The following is a 16,525-nucleotide window of genomic DNA, read 5'->3' on the forward strand; positions in this document are numbered from 1 at the left end:
CTGACACATGCATGCACACACACACACACACTCTGACAGAGAGGCCCACAGTGACACACGCACTCGCTCTCTGACAGAGGGGCCCGCAGTGACCCACGTGACACACAGTCTAACCCAGAGGCCCGGAATGACCCACGTCACCGTGGCACTCAAAACACCCTGCTGAACGCATAGCGTGACTTCAATCAATCAATCCATCCATCCATCCAACGCATTTATTGAGCGCTTACCGTGTGCAGAGCACTGCACTAAGCGCTTGCGAAGAAGAAGTTGGCAACATATAGAGACGGTCCCTACCCAACAGTGGGCTCACAGTCTAGAAGACTTCGCATGATCCCGTCACGCAACCCCCAGAACGAGACCCTCGGGGGGGGGCCGTTCCGTGGTCCCGGCCCACAGGCGAGCCCCGTGGGCCGCAGCAGCACGCGCAGAGATGCTCACGAGGCCGGCCGGCCCGCCGTCGGCCAACCCCTCGCGCCCTCCGGCCTGCGACGGGTGACCCGGACGCACAAATCCCGGGCCCGCAGCCGAGCACCCCGAGGTGCCCCAGAGCCCTCCCTTCCCCTCTAAGCCCCAGCCCCCGCTGCTGAGCAGATCCAGATGTGGATGGGGGGGACCGGGGGGAGGGTGACCCCGCGAGTGGGGGCAGGAGGGCGGTGCTGGGGCGCAGCGGCCTGAGCTCACCGGATTCCAGCCGGCCTGACTCACGGGGAAACGCCTTGGGGGGGCAGGACGCCTGGGTTCTGGAAAGGAGTGGAAGTCTGGGGCGGCGGGGTGGGAGAACCAGGGACCAGAGGGCAGGCATGGCCTGGATTCCGGGAGGGGAGGTCGGAGCCGCCAGGAGCGGAGCGGGGTCCCGAGAGGAAGATCCCGGGGATGGGGCCGCCTGGGGAGGATGGGGAACCAGTGGCGGGGGGTGAGGGGAGCGGGACTCCTGGGTCCTGGGAGGAGCTGGGAGAAGTGGGGCGGCCCGGCTGCCTGGGCGATGAGGCCATAGTGGCTCTTGCTACTCCTCCCGATCCCCGGGGCCCCAAACCCTGTGACCCGGCCCTTCTGGCCCGGGCTCCTCGCGGCTCCCCCGGCCCTGCAGCTGTTTCCCCTTAGCGGGCGAGGGGCCGGGCGGCCGGCGGGGGGAACATCCATCGGTCCCAAACTCCGCAGGCCGGCGGAAGGAAACGGTGGGGCCGAGCGGCTAGGGCCCGGGCCTGACCGTCGGAAGGATCCGGGTTCTGGGCCCCGTTCCGTCGCTTGAGAAGCAGCGTGGCTCAGTGGAAAGAGCGTGGGCTTTGGAGTCAGAGGTCGTGGGTTCAAATCCAGGCTCCGCTACTCGTCAGCTGGGTGACTTTGGGCAAGTCACTTCTAAGGGCCTCAGTTCCCTCGTCTGTAAAATGGGGATTAAGACTGGGAGCCCCACGTGGGACAACCTTATTACCGTGTATCATTCATCCATTCAATCGTATTTATTGAGCGCTTACTGTATGCACAGCACCGTACTAAGCGCTTGGGAAGTCCAAGTTGGCAACATCTAGAGATGGTCCCTACCCAACAGCGGGCTTACAGTCTAGAAGGGGGAGACAGAGAACAAAACAAAACATATTAACAAAATAAAATAAGTAGAATAAATATGTACAAGTAAAATAAATAGAGTAATAAATCCGTACAAACATATATACATATATACAGGTGCTGTGGGGAAGGGAAGGAGGTAAGGCAGGGGGGATGGAGAGGGGAAGGATGGGGAGAGGAAGGAGGGGGCTCAGTCTGGGAAGGCCTCCTGGAGGAGGTGAGCTCTCAGTAGGGCCTTGAAGGGATCCCCCACAGCACTTAGGACAGTGCTTGGCACATAGTAAGCGCTTAATAAATGCTATCATTATTCTTGTCTGCTGGGTGAACTCGGGCAAGTTGCTTCACTTCTCTGGGCCTCAGTTACCCCATCTGTGAAATGGGGATTTTGACCCGGAGTCCCGTGAGGGACAGGGTCTGCATCCCAACTGATTAGCTTGTATCTACCCCGGCGCTTTGCACAGTACCTGGTGCGTAGTAAGCGCTTAACATGCCATACAAAAAACCCCCCAAAAAACGGGAGGGGAGGTGGAATGTTCTTGCTGTCAACTGAACGGGCTGCCACCCCAGAAAGTGACTCTTCCGGGATCAGCTTAAACGCTTTCTTTTAATGGTATTTGTTAAGCACTTACTATGTGCCGGGCACTGTACTAAGCACCGGGGTAGATACGAGATCATCAGGTTGGACACAGTCCCTGTCCCACATAGGGCTCACGGTCTTAATCCCCATGTTACAGATGAAGGAACTGAGGCCCAGAGAAGTGAAGTGACTCACCTGAGGTCAACACAGCGGACAACCGGCAGAGCTGGGATCAGAACCCAGGCCCTTTGACTTTTTCCACTAGGCCAGGCTGCTTTCCTCTTTGTGCCTCATTTTCCTCTCAGGCCAGGCTGCTTTCCTATCTGTGCCTCTTTTTCCTCTCAGGCCAGGCTGCTTCCCTATCTGTGCCTCTTTTTCCTCTCAGGCCAGGCTGCTTCCCTATCTGTGCCTCTTTTTCCTCTCAGGCCAGGCTGCTTCCCTATCTGTGCCTCTTTTTCCTTTCAGGCCAGGCTGCTTCCCTATCTGTGCCTCTTTTTCCTCTCAGGCCAGGCTGCTTCCCTATCTGTGCCTCTTTTTCCTCTCAGGCCAGGCTGCTTTCCTATTTGTGCCTCTTTTTCCTCTCAGGTCAGGCTGCTGTCCTATCTGTGCCTCTTTTTCCTCTCAGGCCAGGCTGCTTCCCTATCTGTGCCTCTTTTTCCTCTCAGGCCAGGCTGCTTCCCTATCTGTGCCTCTTTTTCCTCTCAGGCCAGGCTGCTTCCCTATCTGTGCCTCTTTTTCCTCTCAGGCCAGGCTGCTTTCCTATTTGTGCCTCTTTTACCTCTCAGGCCAGGCTGCTTTCCTATCTGTGCCTCTTTTCCCTCTCAGGCCAGGCTGCTTTCCTATATGTGCCTCTTTTTCCTCTCAGGCCAGGCTGCTTCCCTATTTGTGCCTCTTTTTCCTCACAGGCCAGGCTGCTTCCCTATGTGTGCCTCTTTCTCCTCTCAGGCCAGGCTGCTTTCCTGTTTGTGCCTCTTTTTCCTCTCAGGTCAGGCTGCTGTCCTATTTGTGCCTCTTTTTCCTCTCAGGCCAGGCTGCTTCCCTATCTGTGCCTCATTTTCCTCTCAGGCCAGGCTGCTTTCCTATCTGTGCCTCTTTTTCCTCTCAGGCCAGGCTGCTTCCCTATCTGTGCCTCTTTTTCCTCTCAGGCCAGGCTGCTTCCCTATCTGTGCCTCTTTTTCCTCTCAGGCCAGGCTGCTTCCCTATTTGTGCCTCTTTTTCCTCTCAGGCCAGGCTGCTTCCCTATTTGTGCCTCTTTTTCCTCTCAGGCCAGGCTGCTTCCCTATCTGTGCCTCTTTTTCCTCTCAGGCCAGGCTGCTTTCCTATCTGTGCTTCTTTTTCCTCTCAGGCCAGGCTGCTTCCCTATCTGTGCCTCTTTTTCCTCTCAGGCCAGGCTGCTTTCCTATCTGTGCCTCTTTTTCCTCTCAGGCCAGGCTGCTTCCCTATCTGTGCCTCTTTTTCCTCTCAGGCCAGGCTGCTTCCCTATCTGTGCCTCTTTTTCCTCTCAGGCCAGGCTGCTTCCCTATCTGTGCCTCTTTTTCCTCTCAGGCCAGGCTGCTTCCCTATCTGTGCCTCTTTTTCCTCTCAGGCCAGGCTGCTTCCCTATTTGTGCCTCTTTTTCCTCTCAGGCCAAGCTGCTTCCCTATCTGTGCCTCTTTTTCCTCTCAGGCCAGGGTGCTTTCCTATCTGTGCTTCTTTTTCCTCTCAGGCCAGGCTGCTTCCCTATCTGTGCCTCTTTTCCCTCTCAGGCCAGGCTGCTTTCCTATCTGTGCCTCTTTTTCCTCTCAGGCCAGGCTGCTTCCCTATCTGTGCCTCTTTTTCCTCTCAGACCAGGCTGCTTCCCTATTTGTGCCTCTTTTTCCTCTCAGGCCAGGCTGCTTCCCTATTTGTGCCTCTTTTTCCTCTCAGGCCAAGCTGCTTCCCTATCTGTGCCTCTTTTTCCTCTCAGGCCAGGGTGCTTCCCTATCTGTGCCTCTTTTTCCTCTCAGGCCAGGCTGCTTCCCTATCTGTGCCTCTTTTCCCTCTCAGGCCAGGCTGCTTTCCTATCTGTGCCTCTTTTTCCTCTCAGACCAGGCTGCTTTCCTATTTGTGCCTCTTTTTCCTCTCAGGCCAGGCTGCTTTCCTATTTGTGCCTCTTTTTCCTCTCAGGCCAGGCTGCTTTCCTATTTGTGCCTCTTTTTCCTCTCAGGCCAAGGCTGCTTTCCTATTTGTGCCTCTTTTTCCTTTCAGGCCAGGCTGCTTTCCTATTTGTGCCTCTTTTTCCTTTCAGGCCAGGCTGCTTTCCTATTTGTGCCTCTTTTTCCTTTCAGGCCAGGCTGCTTTCCTATTTGTGCCTCTTTTTCCTCTCAGGCCAGGCTGCTTTCCTAATTGTGCCTCTTTTTCCTCTCACAGTTGCCGGGCCCCAGCTTTGCTCTCTCCACCCCTCCCCTGCTCCCTCTCCTCCTCCCTGCTCCCTGACACTGGCATCCTTAGCCGGAGCCCGGCTGGGGCGGGGGGCATCTCTCCAGCTCCCCAACCCCTCCTGCCCAGAGCTCCCAAAGGGATGGCCAAACCACCGAGCTGCCAAAGCCTACAGGGATCCCAGCTCCACTTCCAAAACTTCTCTTGGTGGTCTCAATGGACTGGGTTAGGTAGGGGGTGGACAGGAGGGGAGGTGGGGGTCCTTTGCCCCCAAGCTGGGCGCTGTGAACCGGAACCAGCCTAGCCAGGAGCCCGGGACCGGGGCCGGGTTTCTTCCTCCTGGCCCTTCGATCGGTGGTGCTGACAGGGTTATGGACGAGAGCGTCACCCATGTCCCTGGCCCGTGTCCCTGGCCCGCCTGGAGCCGATGACGTTGCCAGAGCCGTTGGGAACACACGAGCTTGTCGTGGTGCCAGGGGTGTTTTCCTGCTGCGATCTCATTCTCCTCCATCCTCTGGGTTCCTTCACCTCTCTCCAATCCCAGCCGTCTGCCCCCACAATTCCTCCAACCTAGGGCTCACCCCACCCCGTCCCGCTCCCTGCCCTCTGCCCCTCGTCCTCTGCCCCTCTCGGTTCCCGCCTTTTCCTCTTTACCTCCTGTTCACTGTCTTCTGCCCCTCTGCTCTCTGCCCCTTCCCCTCTGTCTCCCTGTTCCCTGCCCGCAGTGTGGCTCAGTGGAAAGAGCCCAGGCTCTGGAGTCAGGGGTCATGGGTTCAAATCCCAGCTCCACCACTTAACAGCTGGGTGACTTTGGGCAAGTCACTTCACTTCGCTGGGCCTCAGTGACCTCATCTGTGAGCCCCCCATGGGACAACCTGATCTCCTTGTAACCTCCCCAGCGCTCAGAACAGTGCTTTGCACATAGTAAGCGCTTCATAAATGCCATCATTATTATTATTACCTCATCTGTAAAATGGGGATTAAGACTGTGAGCCCCCCGTGGGACAACCTGGTCACCTTGTAACCTCCCCAGCGCTTAGAACAGTGCTTTGCACATAGGAAGCGCTTAATAAATGGCATTATTATTATTATTATTATTATTATTAGCTCCCTGCTCTCTGCCCTCTGCCCCTCTGCCCTCTGTTCCCTGCCCTCTGCTTCCCTCCTCCCTTCTCCCCGTCCTCTGCCCCCCTGCCCTCTATCCCCTCGGTCCCCTGCCCTCTGCCCCCTTCATTCATTCAGTCATTTTTAGTGAGTGCTTACCATGTGTGAAGCACTGTACTGAGCGCTTGGGAGAGTACAAAATAACAATAAATGGACACATTCCCTCCCCTCAAAGAGCTTTCAGTCTAGAGGAGGCTGTCCTCTGCCCCTTCATAATAATAATAATAATGATAGTATTTATTAAGCACTTACTATGTGCCAAGCACTGTTCTAAGCGCTTGGGAGGTTACAAGGTGATCAGGTTGTCCCATGGGGGGCTCACAGTCTTCATCCCCATTTTCCAGATGAGGGAACTGAGTCCCAGAGAAGTGAAGCGACTTGCCCAAAGTCATTCATTCATTCATTCAATTGTATTTATTGAGCACTTACTGTGTGCAGAGCACTGTACTAAGCACTTGGGAAGTACAAGTTGGCAACATAGAGAGACGGTCCCTACCAAACAGCAGGCTCACAGTCTAGAAGGGGGAGACAGACAACAAAACAAAACATATTAACAAAATAAAATAAATAGAATAAATAAGTACAAGTAAAATAAATAAATAAATAGAGTAATAAGCATGTACAAACATATATACATATATGCAGGTGCTGTGGGGATGGGAAGGAGGTAAGGTGGGGGGGATGGGGAGGGGGAGGAAAATAACAATGAATGGACACATTCCCTCCCCTCAAGGAGCTTTCAGTCTAGAGGAGGCTGTCCTCTGCCCCTTCATAATAATAATAATGATAGCATTTATTAAGCGCTTACTATGTGCCAAGCACTGTTCTAAGCGCTGGGGAGGTTACAAGGTGATCAGGTTGTCCCACGGGGGGGCTCCCAGTCTTCATCCCCATTTTCCAGATGAGGGAACGGAGGCCCAGAGAAGTGAAGCGACTTGCCCAAAGTCACACAGCCGACAGTTGGCGGAGCTGGGATTTGAACCCATGACCTCTGACTCCAAAGCCCGGGCTCTTTCCACTGAGCCACGCTGCTTCTCTTACCCTTTGCCTCTCTGCTCCCCCTGCCCTCTACTCTCCCCTCCCAGCTCCAGGACCTCCCCCCCAGCCCTTCCCCTATCCCCAGAGCTCAGGCCTCCTCTCCAAACTGGAAGCTCCTTGTGGACAGGGCAAGTGCCTACCAACTCTATTTTATTGGGCTCTCCCAGCGCTTAGTACAGTGCTCCGCACACAGCAAGCACTCAATAAATCCCCTGGATTTTCACCATCGATTTTCCTGCTCCCCTGCCCCAACCTCAGCCCTCTGTGTGACCCGGCCCCCTCTGGGGTCATCCCTCCTTCAGAGTCCAATCAATCAATCAATCGTATTTATTGAGCGCTTACTGTGTGCAGAGCACTGTACTAAGCGCTTGGGAAGTACAAGTACAAGTCCAGACCCCAGCCCCTCTTCTTCTCCCTGACCCTAAGACCAAGCTGCCTCTACTTCTCCGGATTTCACCCTCTGGAGCCCTAAATTCAACCCTTCGCCCCTGAGGCAGAGATTGGGGTGAGGATGAGGAGGGGGCCCATCCTTCAAGAGACTTCTTTCTTTTCTTTCCTCCTCCCCCATAGCCTTCCCCACCCCCCACAGCGCTTAGCCCCCCATCCCCTCACCCCATCTCCAGCCCAGCTTTGAAGTCCCAATGTAAATATCCTGTCTGCTCTGGTTCCCCATCCCCTTCCCAGCTTATCCTTCCCCTCCCTCCACCTCCCAGCCTGCTCATAGTCTTGGCTCCGGCCTCAGCCAGGCTGTGGGGGGGGGGGATGGGGAGGCGGGGATGGGGGTAGGAGGGAGTTCTCAAAGACCACCCACCCAGGGAAAAGAAGGGAAGACAGTGAGGAGAGAGAGTGAGAATTCATTCATTCGTTCAGTCGGATTTATTGAGCGCTTACTGTGTGCACAGCACTGTACTAAGCACTTGGGAAAGTTAGATACAGCAATAAAGAGAGACAATCCCTGCCCACAATGAGCTCACAGTCTAGAGGGGGGAGACAGATACCAACACAAGTAAACAGACATCAATAGAAATAAATGAAATTACAGATATATACATAAAAGTGCTTTGGGGCGGAGCGGGGGGGTGAGGGGGAGAGCAAACTGAAAAGCATTACAGATGAGGGAATTGAGAAGTGAAAAGACTTGCCCAAGGTCACATAGCGCTTAGAACAGTGCTCCAGTGCTTAGAACAGTGCTCTGCACATAGTAAGCACTTAACAAATGCCATCATTATTATTATTATTATTATTATAGCAGACAAGTGGTGGAACTGGGATTAGAACCCAGGTCCATCTGACTCCCAAGGCCCGTGTTCTATCCGCTACACAGTGCAGAGTGGAGAAGCAGCGTGGCTCAGTGGAAAGAGTGGAAAGAGCCCGGGCTTCGGAGTCAGAGGTCATGGGTTCAAATCCCGGCTCCGCCAATTGTCAGCTGTGTGACTTCGGGCAAATCACTTCACTTCTCTGTGCCTCAGTTACCTCATCTGGAAAATGGGGGATGAAGACTGTGAGCCCCCCGTGGGACGACCTGATCACCTTGTAACCTCCCCAGCACTTAGAACAGTGCTTTGCACATAGTAAGTGCTTAGTAAATGCCATTATTATTATTATTCTTATGTACGAAGGGACTGTGTCCAAACTGATTACTTTGTATCTACCCCAGTGCTGAGTAAAGTGCCTGGCACTTAGTAAGCCCTTAACAAATATCACAGTTATTATTATTATTATCTACCCTAGCACTCATTACACTGCCGGACACATAGTAAGTACTTAACAAATACCATAAAAAACAAAAACAAGAGGGACCTTGCCTAGACCCAGATCAGGTATCCAGAGTGACGGTGTGTCCCCCACCCCCGCAAGTTGTCCCCTCTCTGCCAGGGGCCACACAACATCCACACCCCCACAGGTAAATATAAGCAGCATGGTTTAGTGGAAAGAGCCCGGGCTTGGTCGTGGGTTCTAATCCCGGCTCCGCCCCTTGTCAGCTGGGTGACTTTGGGCAAGTCACCTCGCTTCTCCGGGCCTCGGTGACCTCATCCGGAAAATGGGGATGAAGACTGTGAGCCCCAAGTGGGACAACCTGATTGCCTTGTCCCCTCCCCAGGGCTTAAAACAGTGCTTGGCACACTGTAAGCGCTTAACAAATACTATCATTATTATTACTATTCTTATTATTATGATACAGCGCTCACACACACACACATACACTCAGACTCACATTCATTCATTCAATCATATTTACTGAGCGCTTACTGTGTGCGGAGCGCTGTACTAAGCGCTCACACAGACTCATAGGCACACTCACTCCACCTCCATCTGTGCCGGGGCTCCTTCTGGACTGCCTGACTCCATCTCCCTCCCCACCTCTTCCCTAGATCCCCGCCTGGCCTCTAAGGGCTCTCCCAACTTCTGTCTAGAACCCGGGCCCAGAGCCCAAACGCCCCCTTGGTCCCACTGCCCATTGGGTAGGGACCGTCTCTATATGTTGCCAACTTGTACATCCCAAGCGCTTAGTACAGTGCTCTGCACACAGTAAGCGCTCAATAAATACGATTGAATGAATGAATCCATCCTCCCTCAGCCCGCACAGTCACAGTTTAGACTGTGAGCCCACTGTTGGGTAGGGACTGTCTGTATATGTTGCCAATTTGTACTTCCCAAGCGCTTAGTACAGTGCTCTGCACATAGTAAGCGCCCAATAAATACGATTGATGATGATGATGATGATCCCCCCCCGACAAACCCCGCCCACGCCTCTCTCCCCTAAACCAGGCTCCTTTCCCTGTGCCTCCCTTGTTCTCCCCTCTCAGAAGCGGCCCCCTCCCCTCCCCTTCCCACCCCCTCCTCTCCCTCCTCCCTGACTTAGCCTTTTCTACTAGATACAGGCCTGCTCCAGATGGGAATGGGAAGGGAAAGTGGAGGAAAAAAGATGAGACTGAGCATTTAGGTCCGTATCTGTCATTTGTTTATTTCTATTAATGTCTGTCTCCCCCTCTAGACTGTAGGTTCATTGTGCGCCGGGAACGTGTCTGTTTATTGCTTTTTCGTACTTTCCCAGGCACTTAGTACAGTGCTCCAGACACAGTAAGCGCTCAATAAACATGACTGAACGAATGAATTGGAAGGAGGAGGGAGGAAGTAGAGGAGGAGGAAGAGGGAGAGAAGGAGGAGGAAGAGGAGGTGATCTGTACCCAAAGAAATGTGCTAGCTCAGCTGTTTTCTGCTCCAGGCTAGATCTAGAAATTCATCAGCAGAAACCCCTTTCCCTGAGCCCCCCCTGCCCCTTCCCAAGAGAGCCCCCTTTCCAAGCCCCACCCAGAGCTCTCCCCTCTCCCAAGGTCAGGCCCCTGGCCTCACTCCCCTGCCAGTCAATAGGTCAATCCTATTTATTAAGCGCTTACTGTGCGCAGAGCTCTATCCTAAGACTTGGGAGAGGACAGTACAACAGTGTATCAGACACCTTCCCTTTGTGGGCACCTTCCAGTGGGCGAATCTCCCTGCGTCTGCCCCTCCCCGGGTGTGACGCTCTCTCTATGTGTGTGCTTCTCCCTGTCTGCATAACCCTGAACAAGAAGAAGAAGAAGACGAAGAAGAATGGCATTTGTTAAGCGCTTACTATGTGCAAAGCACTGTTCTAAGCTCTGGGGAGGATACAAGGTGATCAGGTTGTCCCACGTGGGGCTCACAATCTTCATCCCCATTTTACAGAGGAGGTAACTGAGGCCCAGAGAAGTGAAGTGACTTGCCCAAGGTCACACAGCTGACAAGTGGCGGAGCTGGGATTTGAACCCCCGACCTCTGATTCCCAAGCCCGTGCTCTTTCCACTGAGCCATGCTGCTTCTCTTAATAATAATAATAATGGTATTTGTTAAGCACTTACTATATGCCAGGCACTGTACTAGGCGCTGAACATATCTCCGCAGGAAGTCTGCCCATCTCTGGGTCTCTCTGGAGGTACCGGTGGGCTCCTGCATTCCTGGATGCATATCTGGGGGGGCCTGGAAGTGTTTCTGGGTGACCCCGATTGGGCATGGCTGCCATGGCTATTATTAAGCGCTTAGTACAGTGCTCTGCACACAGTAAGTGCTCAATAAATATGATTGATTGATTGATTGAAGGCAAAGCTCCCACTGGGAGCCCCCTTTCTCTCCTTCCCAGCTCCCCAGAGGTCCTGGGATAGTCTAGATAGTAGCCTAGCCATTGGGCCCTTTTGGGAGCTTGGGAAGCTCGACATAACAGTGCTTTGCACATAGTAAGTGCTTAATAAATGCCATCATTATTATTATTAGTGGGTAGACATGTTCCCTGCCCACGATGACCCTACAGTCTAGAGGGGTGGTCTTGAGCTCTCAGAATGTGGGCTGGGAGACCCTCTGTCCTAGGGTTTGCAGGGTGAGGGCAGGCAGTGGACGGTTTCTGGTTCTATCTCCAGGCTGGGCACCCCAACTCTCCCTCCCTGGCACAGTTGGCACGACCATGTATAATAATAATAATAATAATGGCATTTATTATGTGCAAAGCACTGTTCTAAGCGCTGGGGAGGTTACAAGGTGATCAGTTTGTACCATGTGGGGCTTACAGTCTTCATCCCCATTTTACAGATGAGGCCCAGATAAGTTAAGTGACTTGCCCAAAGTCACACAGCTGACAAGTGGCAGAGCCAGGATTTGAACCCATGACCTCTGACTCCAAAGCCCGGGCTCTTTCCACTGAGCCACGGGGGCGCATCTATGGGTCTGCACGCTATCCATTCGGGTCTCTGAGCATGGGTGTGTCTCGGTGTGGACACATCTGTCTTGTGAATGCACTCTTGGGTGCCTGTAGCTATGGTTGCGTGTTTGTTGCCGTGGGCCGTTGTAGACGTGTGTTCTGATGACTCCTTCTAGACTGTGAACCCCTTGTTGGGTAGGGACTGTCTCTGTTGCCGAATTGTACTTTCCAAGCGCTTAGTCCAGTGCTCTGCACACAGTAAGCACTCAGTAAATACGATTGAATGGATGAGTCTGTGAATCCCTGAGGGTGTCGGTCTGCGTGGACTCACTCACAGAGGCTTAAGGCGCTCTCTTCCCCTCTGCTTCCCCCTCTCGTTTTCTGCCTGTCCCTCTATCTCCCCTTCTTTATCTCTCCCCCGCCTCACTATCCCCCTCCCCACATCCCAGCCCCGTGCCCTAGTCAAGGAGCCACGAGCGGCATTTCCTGTTCGGGGGCTTTTCTCTCCCCCCTTCCCCTCTCTCTCTCTCCGAATCCAAGTTCCCCGGAGCCAGTTTGCACTGTGTCTAATCCAGGGCCCGGGAATGGGAGTGGGAGTGGGAGAGGGGGGTGGGGGCGGGGGCTCAGCCTCATTGTCGGTTGTTGTGTGTTGGTGCGTCCGTGTGAGCAATGTCTCCGAGACCCTCGTGTTCCGCCCCACCCTGGCCTGGGGGGGAAGCTTCTAACAAATTTTCCAGCCTCTCTCTCTCCTTCCTCCAGCCCCACCTCCGCCTTCCCTATTTCTCTCTTTCCGTCCCTTTCCCTATCCCCGCTCCCTCTCTCCTCTCCTCTCCTCTCTCTCTCTCTCTCTCTCTCTCTCTCTCTCTCTCTCTCTTTCCCTTGCCCTGATCCTCTTCTCTCCCTCTCTCTCTCCCACCTTTTCTTCCCTCTCCTACCAACATCTTCTTTCAGTGTGTGTATGTGTGTGTGTGTGTGTGTGTGTGTGTGCCTGCCTCTCTCTCCCTTCTCTCCTTCCCCTCTTCCCACCCACCCATTCTCTCTCCCGCCCCTCCACTCTCCCTCAAAACTCCCCTCTCTGTCACTGGCTTTCTCTCTCTCCCTTCTCTCCTTTCCCTCTTCCCACCCACTTATTCTCTCTCCCTTCCCTCCTCTCTCCCTCACGCCTCCCCCTCTGATTCTGTGTCTCTCCCTTCTCTCCTTCCCGTCTCCCCACCCACCCATTCCCTCTCGCCTCCCCTCTCTGTCTCTGCGCCTCTGTGTCTCTCTCCCTTCCCTTCTCCCCACCGTCCCATCCTCTCTCCCTTCCCTTCTCCCCACCACCCCATCCTCTCTCCCGCCTCTCCACTCTCCGCTCTCCTCTCTCCCTTCTCTCCTTTCCCTCTTCCCACCCACCCATCCCCTCTCCGGCTCTGTCTCTACTTCTCTGTGTCTCTCCCTTCTCCCCTTTCCCTCTCCCCACCCACCCACCCATCCTCTCTCCTGCCCCTCTCCTCTCCCTCTCCCCTCCCCTCTCTGTCTCTGCACCTCTGTGTCTCTCCCTTCTCCCCGTTCCCTCTCCCCACCCACCCATCCTCTCTCCCACCCCTCTCCCCCTCTGTCTCTGCCTCTCTGTGTCCCTTCTCTCCTTTCCCTCTCCTCACCCACCCATCCTCTCTCCCTCACCCCCGCCTCTGTCCCTGCACCTCTGTGTCCCTCCCTTCTCCCCTTTCCCCCTCCCCACCCACCCACCCATCCTCTCTCCCACCCCTCTCCCTCTCTGCCTCTGCATCTCTGTGTCCCTTCTCTCCTTTCCCTCTATCCCACCCACCCATCCTCTCTCCCACCCCTGGGCTCTCCCTGGCGTGTCTCCCCCTCCTCCCCTTCCCCCCTTCCCCCCTTCTCTCTCTCTCTCTCTCTCTCACACACACACACACACACACACAAACACACACAAAACACACACACACACACACACACACAAGCCGTCTCTCCGTCTCTCTCCCTGTCTCTGTCTCTCCCTCCCATCCCTCCCAGCCCGTTTCCTGCTCCTCGGTCCCCGGGGACCCCCGGGGAGGGGTGAGTTGGCGGGCCCCCCATCCTCGTCCTTACAAGGGTAGGACCCCCGGGCGGAGGGGGTGGGGGGAAAGAGCCCGGGCCCCGCCCCTCCTGGCGCCCCCCTCCCCTAGTCCCCTCCCCCCAGTGAAGAGCGGGCGGCGGGGCCCGGGCCCGGGCCAGAGGGGAGCAGGACCGGCGGCGGGAGGCCGGCGGCGGGAGCCGGGCCGGGGGATGGGGGCCGGCGCGGGAAGGGCCGGGCCGGGCTCGCGGCTGCAGCTGCTGCCCGCCCTGCTGGTCTGGGCGACCCTGGGCCCGTCCCTGGGCCAGCCCCCCGGCGAGGAGGCCCGGGCCTCCTGCGGGCCCGACAGCTGCTACGTGGCCTTCTTCCGACGCCGCGGCTTCCTGGACGCCTGGCTGGGCTGCCGGGACCTGGGGGGCAACCTGGCCACGCTGAAGACCCCCGAGGTGGCCCGGCGGGTGGCCCGGCTGCTGCTGTCCCCGCCAACGCCGCCTCGGGGGCCGGGGGGCCCGGACGAGGGGCCCCCGAGGCTGGTGTGGATCGGCCTCCAGCGCCAGCCGCGCCAGTGCCACCCGCAGCGGCCTCTCCGGGGCTTCACCTGGGCCACGGGCGACCAGGACACGGCCTTCACTAACTGGGCCGAGCCCCGGCCCGTGCCCGGGCCTTGTCCGGCCCCGCGCTGCGTGGCCATGGAGGCGACGGGCGAGGGCCACTGGCTGGAGGGCTCCTGCACCCTGCCCGTGGACGGCTACCTCTGCCAATTTGGCTTCAAAGGGGCCTGCCCAGCCCTGGCTCCCGAGCCCGGCCAGGGCGGCCCGGCCGTCTACACCACTCCCTTCGACCTGGTGACCTCTGACCTCGACTGGCTGCCTTTCGGCTCGGTGGCCGACGTGCCCTGCCTGGCGGGCGGCCGGGTGTCCCTCCTGTGCGCCCAGGGGCCCGAGGCCGTGGCCTGGTCCCGCCAGGGCCCCCTGTGCCCACCGGCCGGACCCCCAGGCGGCTGCGGCCTGGACAACGGGGGCTGCGAGCAGGACTGCCTGGAGGGGCCCCCCGGCCAACCACCCCGCTGCCGCTGCGCCGACGGCTACCGGCTGGACGTCGACGGCCGCAGCTGCCTGGACGCCTGCTCCGAGGCCCCCTGCGAGCAGCAGTGCGAGTCGGGCTCGGGCTCGGGGCCCGGCTACTCCTGCCACTGCCGCCTGGGCTTCCGGACGGCCGACGAGGACCCCCACCGCTGCCTGGACATCGACGAGTGCCGCATCGCGGGGGTCTGCCAGCAGATGTGCGTCAACTACGTGGGCGGCTTCGAGTGCTACTGCCGCGAAGGCCACGAGCTGGAGGCCGACGGGGTCAGCTGCAGGCCCTTGGGGCCCGCCGCCGGAGGAGCAGGAGGAGGCCCACCGGGAGGAGGAGAGGAAGGAGAGCATCCCGGAGAGGAAGGAGGGCATCCTGGAGGAGGAGCGAACCCAGACCACATCCGCCCCGATGACACCGGAGGCACGCTCTGGGACGCTTTCGCCCAGGCCTGGACCGACAGCCCCGGGCCTCTCTGGCTGGACCCCCCGACCCGACGGCCCCCTTGGCCCCCGCTCTTCGGGCCCCCCACGGTCCGGTGGGACCCTTGGGTCCCCTCTGTCCACCGCCCGCCGCCTCCCACCACCCACACCCCACCGGGGGTCACCTCCCAGCCCCCACGGCCTCAAACCTCCCTCCCGCCAGACCCCTCCCCGAGCGGCGGTGGCGGCGGCCCTGTCTCCCCCTACGGGCCCCCCGCCTCCCCCCAGGCCCACCCCCAGCTCCCCGCCCCTCCCCAGCCCCCCACCCGCATCCCGGACCCCTCACCGCCACCCCCCACCGCCCTGGGGGTGGACGGGCCACCGGGCCGGAGCCGCAGAGATGACCGCTGGCTGCTCGCGGCCCTGCTGGTGCCCGCCTGCGTCTTCCTGGTCATCCTGCTGGCCCTGGGCATCGTCTACTGCGCCCGCTGCGGCCCCCGCGCCCACAGCAAGAGCGTCACCGACTGTTACCACTGGATCACAAACTCGGGGGGCAAGGGGGACCCCGAACCCAAAGGGATCCGGCCCCCGGGAGGTGCCACCTGCAGAACCAGCGTGTGAGGGCGAGGTGTTGGGGGGGGGTCGCGGCCTCGGGCGGACACACAGACAGACAGAAAGACTGCCAGCCCTCGAAACTGCACCCCGGGACCCCCACCCCTGGCCAAGCCAAACCAAACCGCCGCATCCTGTCGGGAGCCCAGGTGTCCCGGACGGCTGGTCCCAGCTCTCCTCCTCCCGGGGCTCCGCTCCCCTCCCTGTCCCCAACCCCAGGTGGGGGGACACCCCCCCCCCCCGCCCTGCACTCTAACCACTAGACTTACTCTGCCGGGGATCAGGGGAGCAGAACCCGGGTGTCCCCTCCCCTCCCTCCAGCTCTCTTGCCCCCCACCCAAAAGGGCTTCCCCTCGAAGGGGCCTGCGCCCAGGACTGCAGCGGGGGTGGGATGGGGATGTTTTCTCTGGCTCTGTGCCTCAGGATTTTCTCCAATAAACGGGGTGATAGCCTCACCCAGAGCCCTGTGGGCCCACTCTGCTTCCAGGGGGAGGGGCTAGGAATATCCCCCCCCCCCCCACCAACACCTACACAAACACATACACACGCGCGAATGGGCGCTCTCAAGGCTCCTTGGAAGATTTCAGTGAATGACCCTTGACCCCGAGGGTGGGCACGGAGGTGGGGGAGACTCTGGAGGAGATGGACCCGGGGCGGATGGAATGTTTGGAAAAAGAAAATGAATTGGCCGGGCTCCTCGAAAGCACCAAGCCCCCGGGAAACCGGGTCTCTGCTTTTGGAAACCAGTCCGAGTTGAACTCATGGGTCCCCAAAGACCCCGGTAGAGAGGATGGAGGAGGAGGATCGAGGGTGACGGTGGTGATGGCTGGCGTAACCCCAATCTTCAGGGGGCCAGCTAGCTGGGGGCAGGGGGGAGGGGGTGTCGAGAAGGCTCAAATGGGGACGTAGAGGTT

General features: G+C 57.7%; 1 protein-coding gene across 1 annotated transcript; it reads left to right on the forward strand.

Moving 5' to 3' along the window:
* The first annotated feature begins 330 nt into the window (after nucleotides 1-330).
* On the forward strand, nucleotides 331-16,066 carry CD248 (CD248 molecule). The gene is made up of 3 exons (XM_038765363.1): nucleotides 331-541; nucleotides 13,630-15,269; nucleotides 15,318-16,066. Exons 1-3 carry the CDS (start codon nucleotides 331-333, stop codon nucleotides 15,618-15,620), a joined length of 2,154 nt encoding a protein of 717 aa, XP_038621291.1. The 3' UTR covers nucleotides 15,621-16,066.
* The last annotated feature ends 459 nt before the right edge of the window (nucleotides 16,067-16,525 follow it).

Source organism: Tachyglossus aculeatus, chromosome 22 (genome assembly GCF_015852505.1).
Source record: "Tachyglossus aculeatus isolate mTacAcu1 chromosome 22, mTacAcu1.pri, whole genome shotgun sequence".
Taxonomy (NCBI): domain Eukaryota; kingdom Metazoa; phylum Chordata; class Mammalia; order Monotremata; family Tachyglossidae; genus Tachyglossus; species Tachyglossus aculeatus.

Bases quoted from the DNA above. Each gene is read 5' to 3' on its own strand.
- CD248 (XM_038765363.1), top strand. From the start codon at position 331: ATGATCCCGTCACGCAACCCCCAGAACGAGACCCTCGGGGGGGGGCCG. The intron at 542-13,629 runs GTGCCCCAGAGC...CCCTCCCCCCAG, and splicing joins CCGCAGCCGAGCACCCCGAG to TGAAGAGCGGGCGGCGGGGC. The intron at 15,270-15,317 runs CCCCCCGCCTCC...GCCCCTCCCCAG, and splicing joins GCCCTGTCTCCCCCTACGGG to CCCCCCACCCGCATCCCGGA.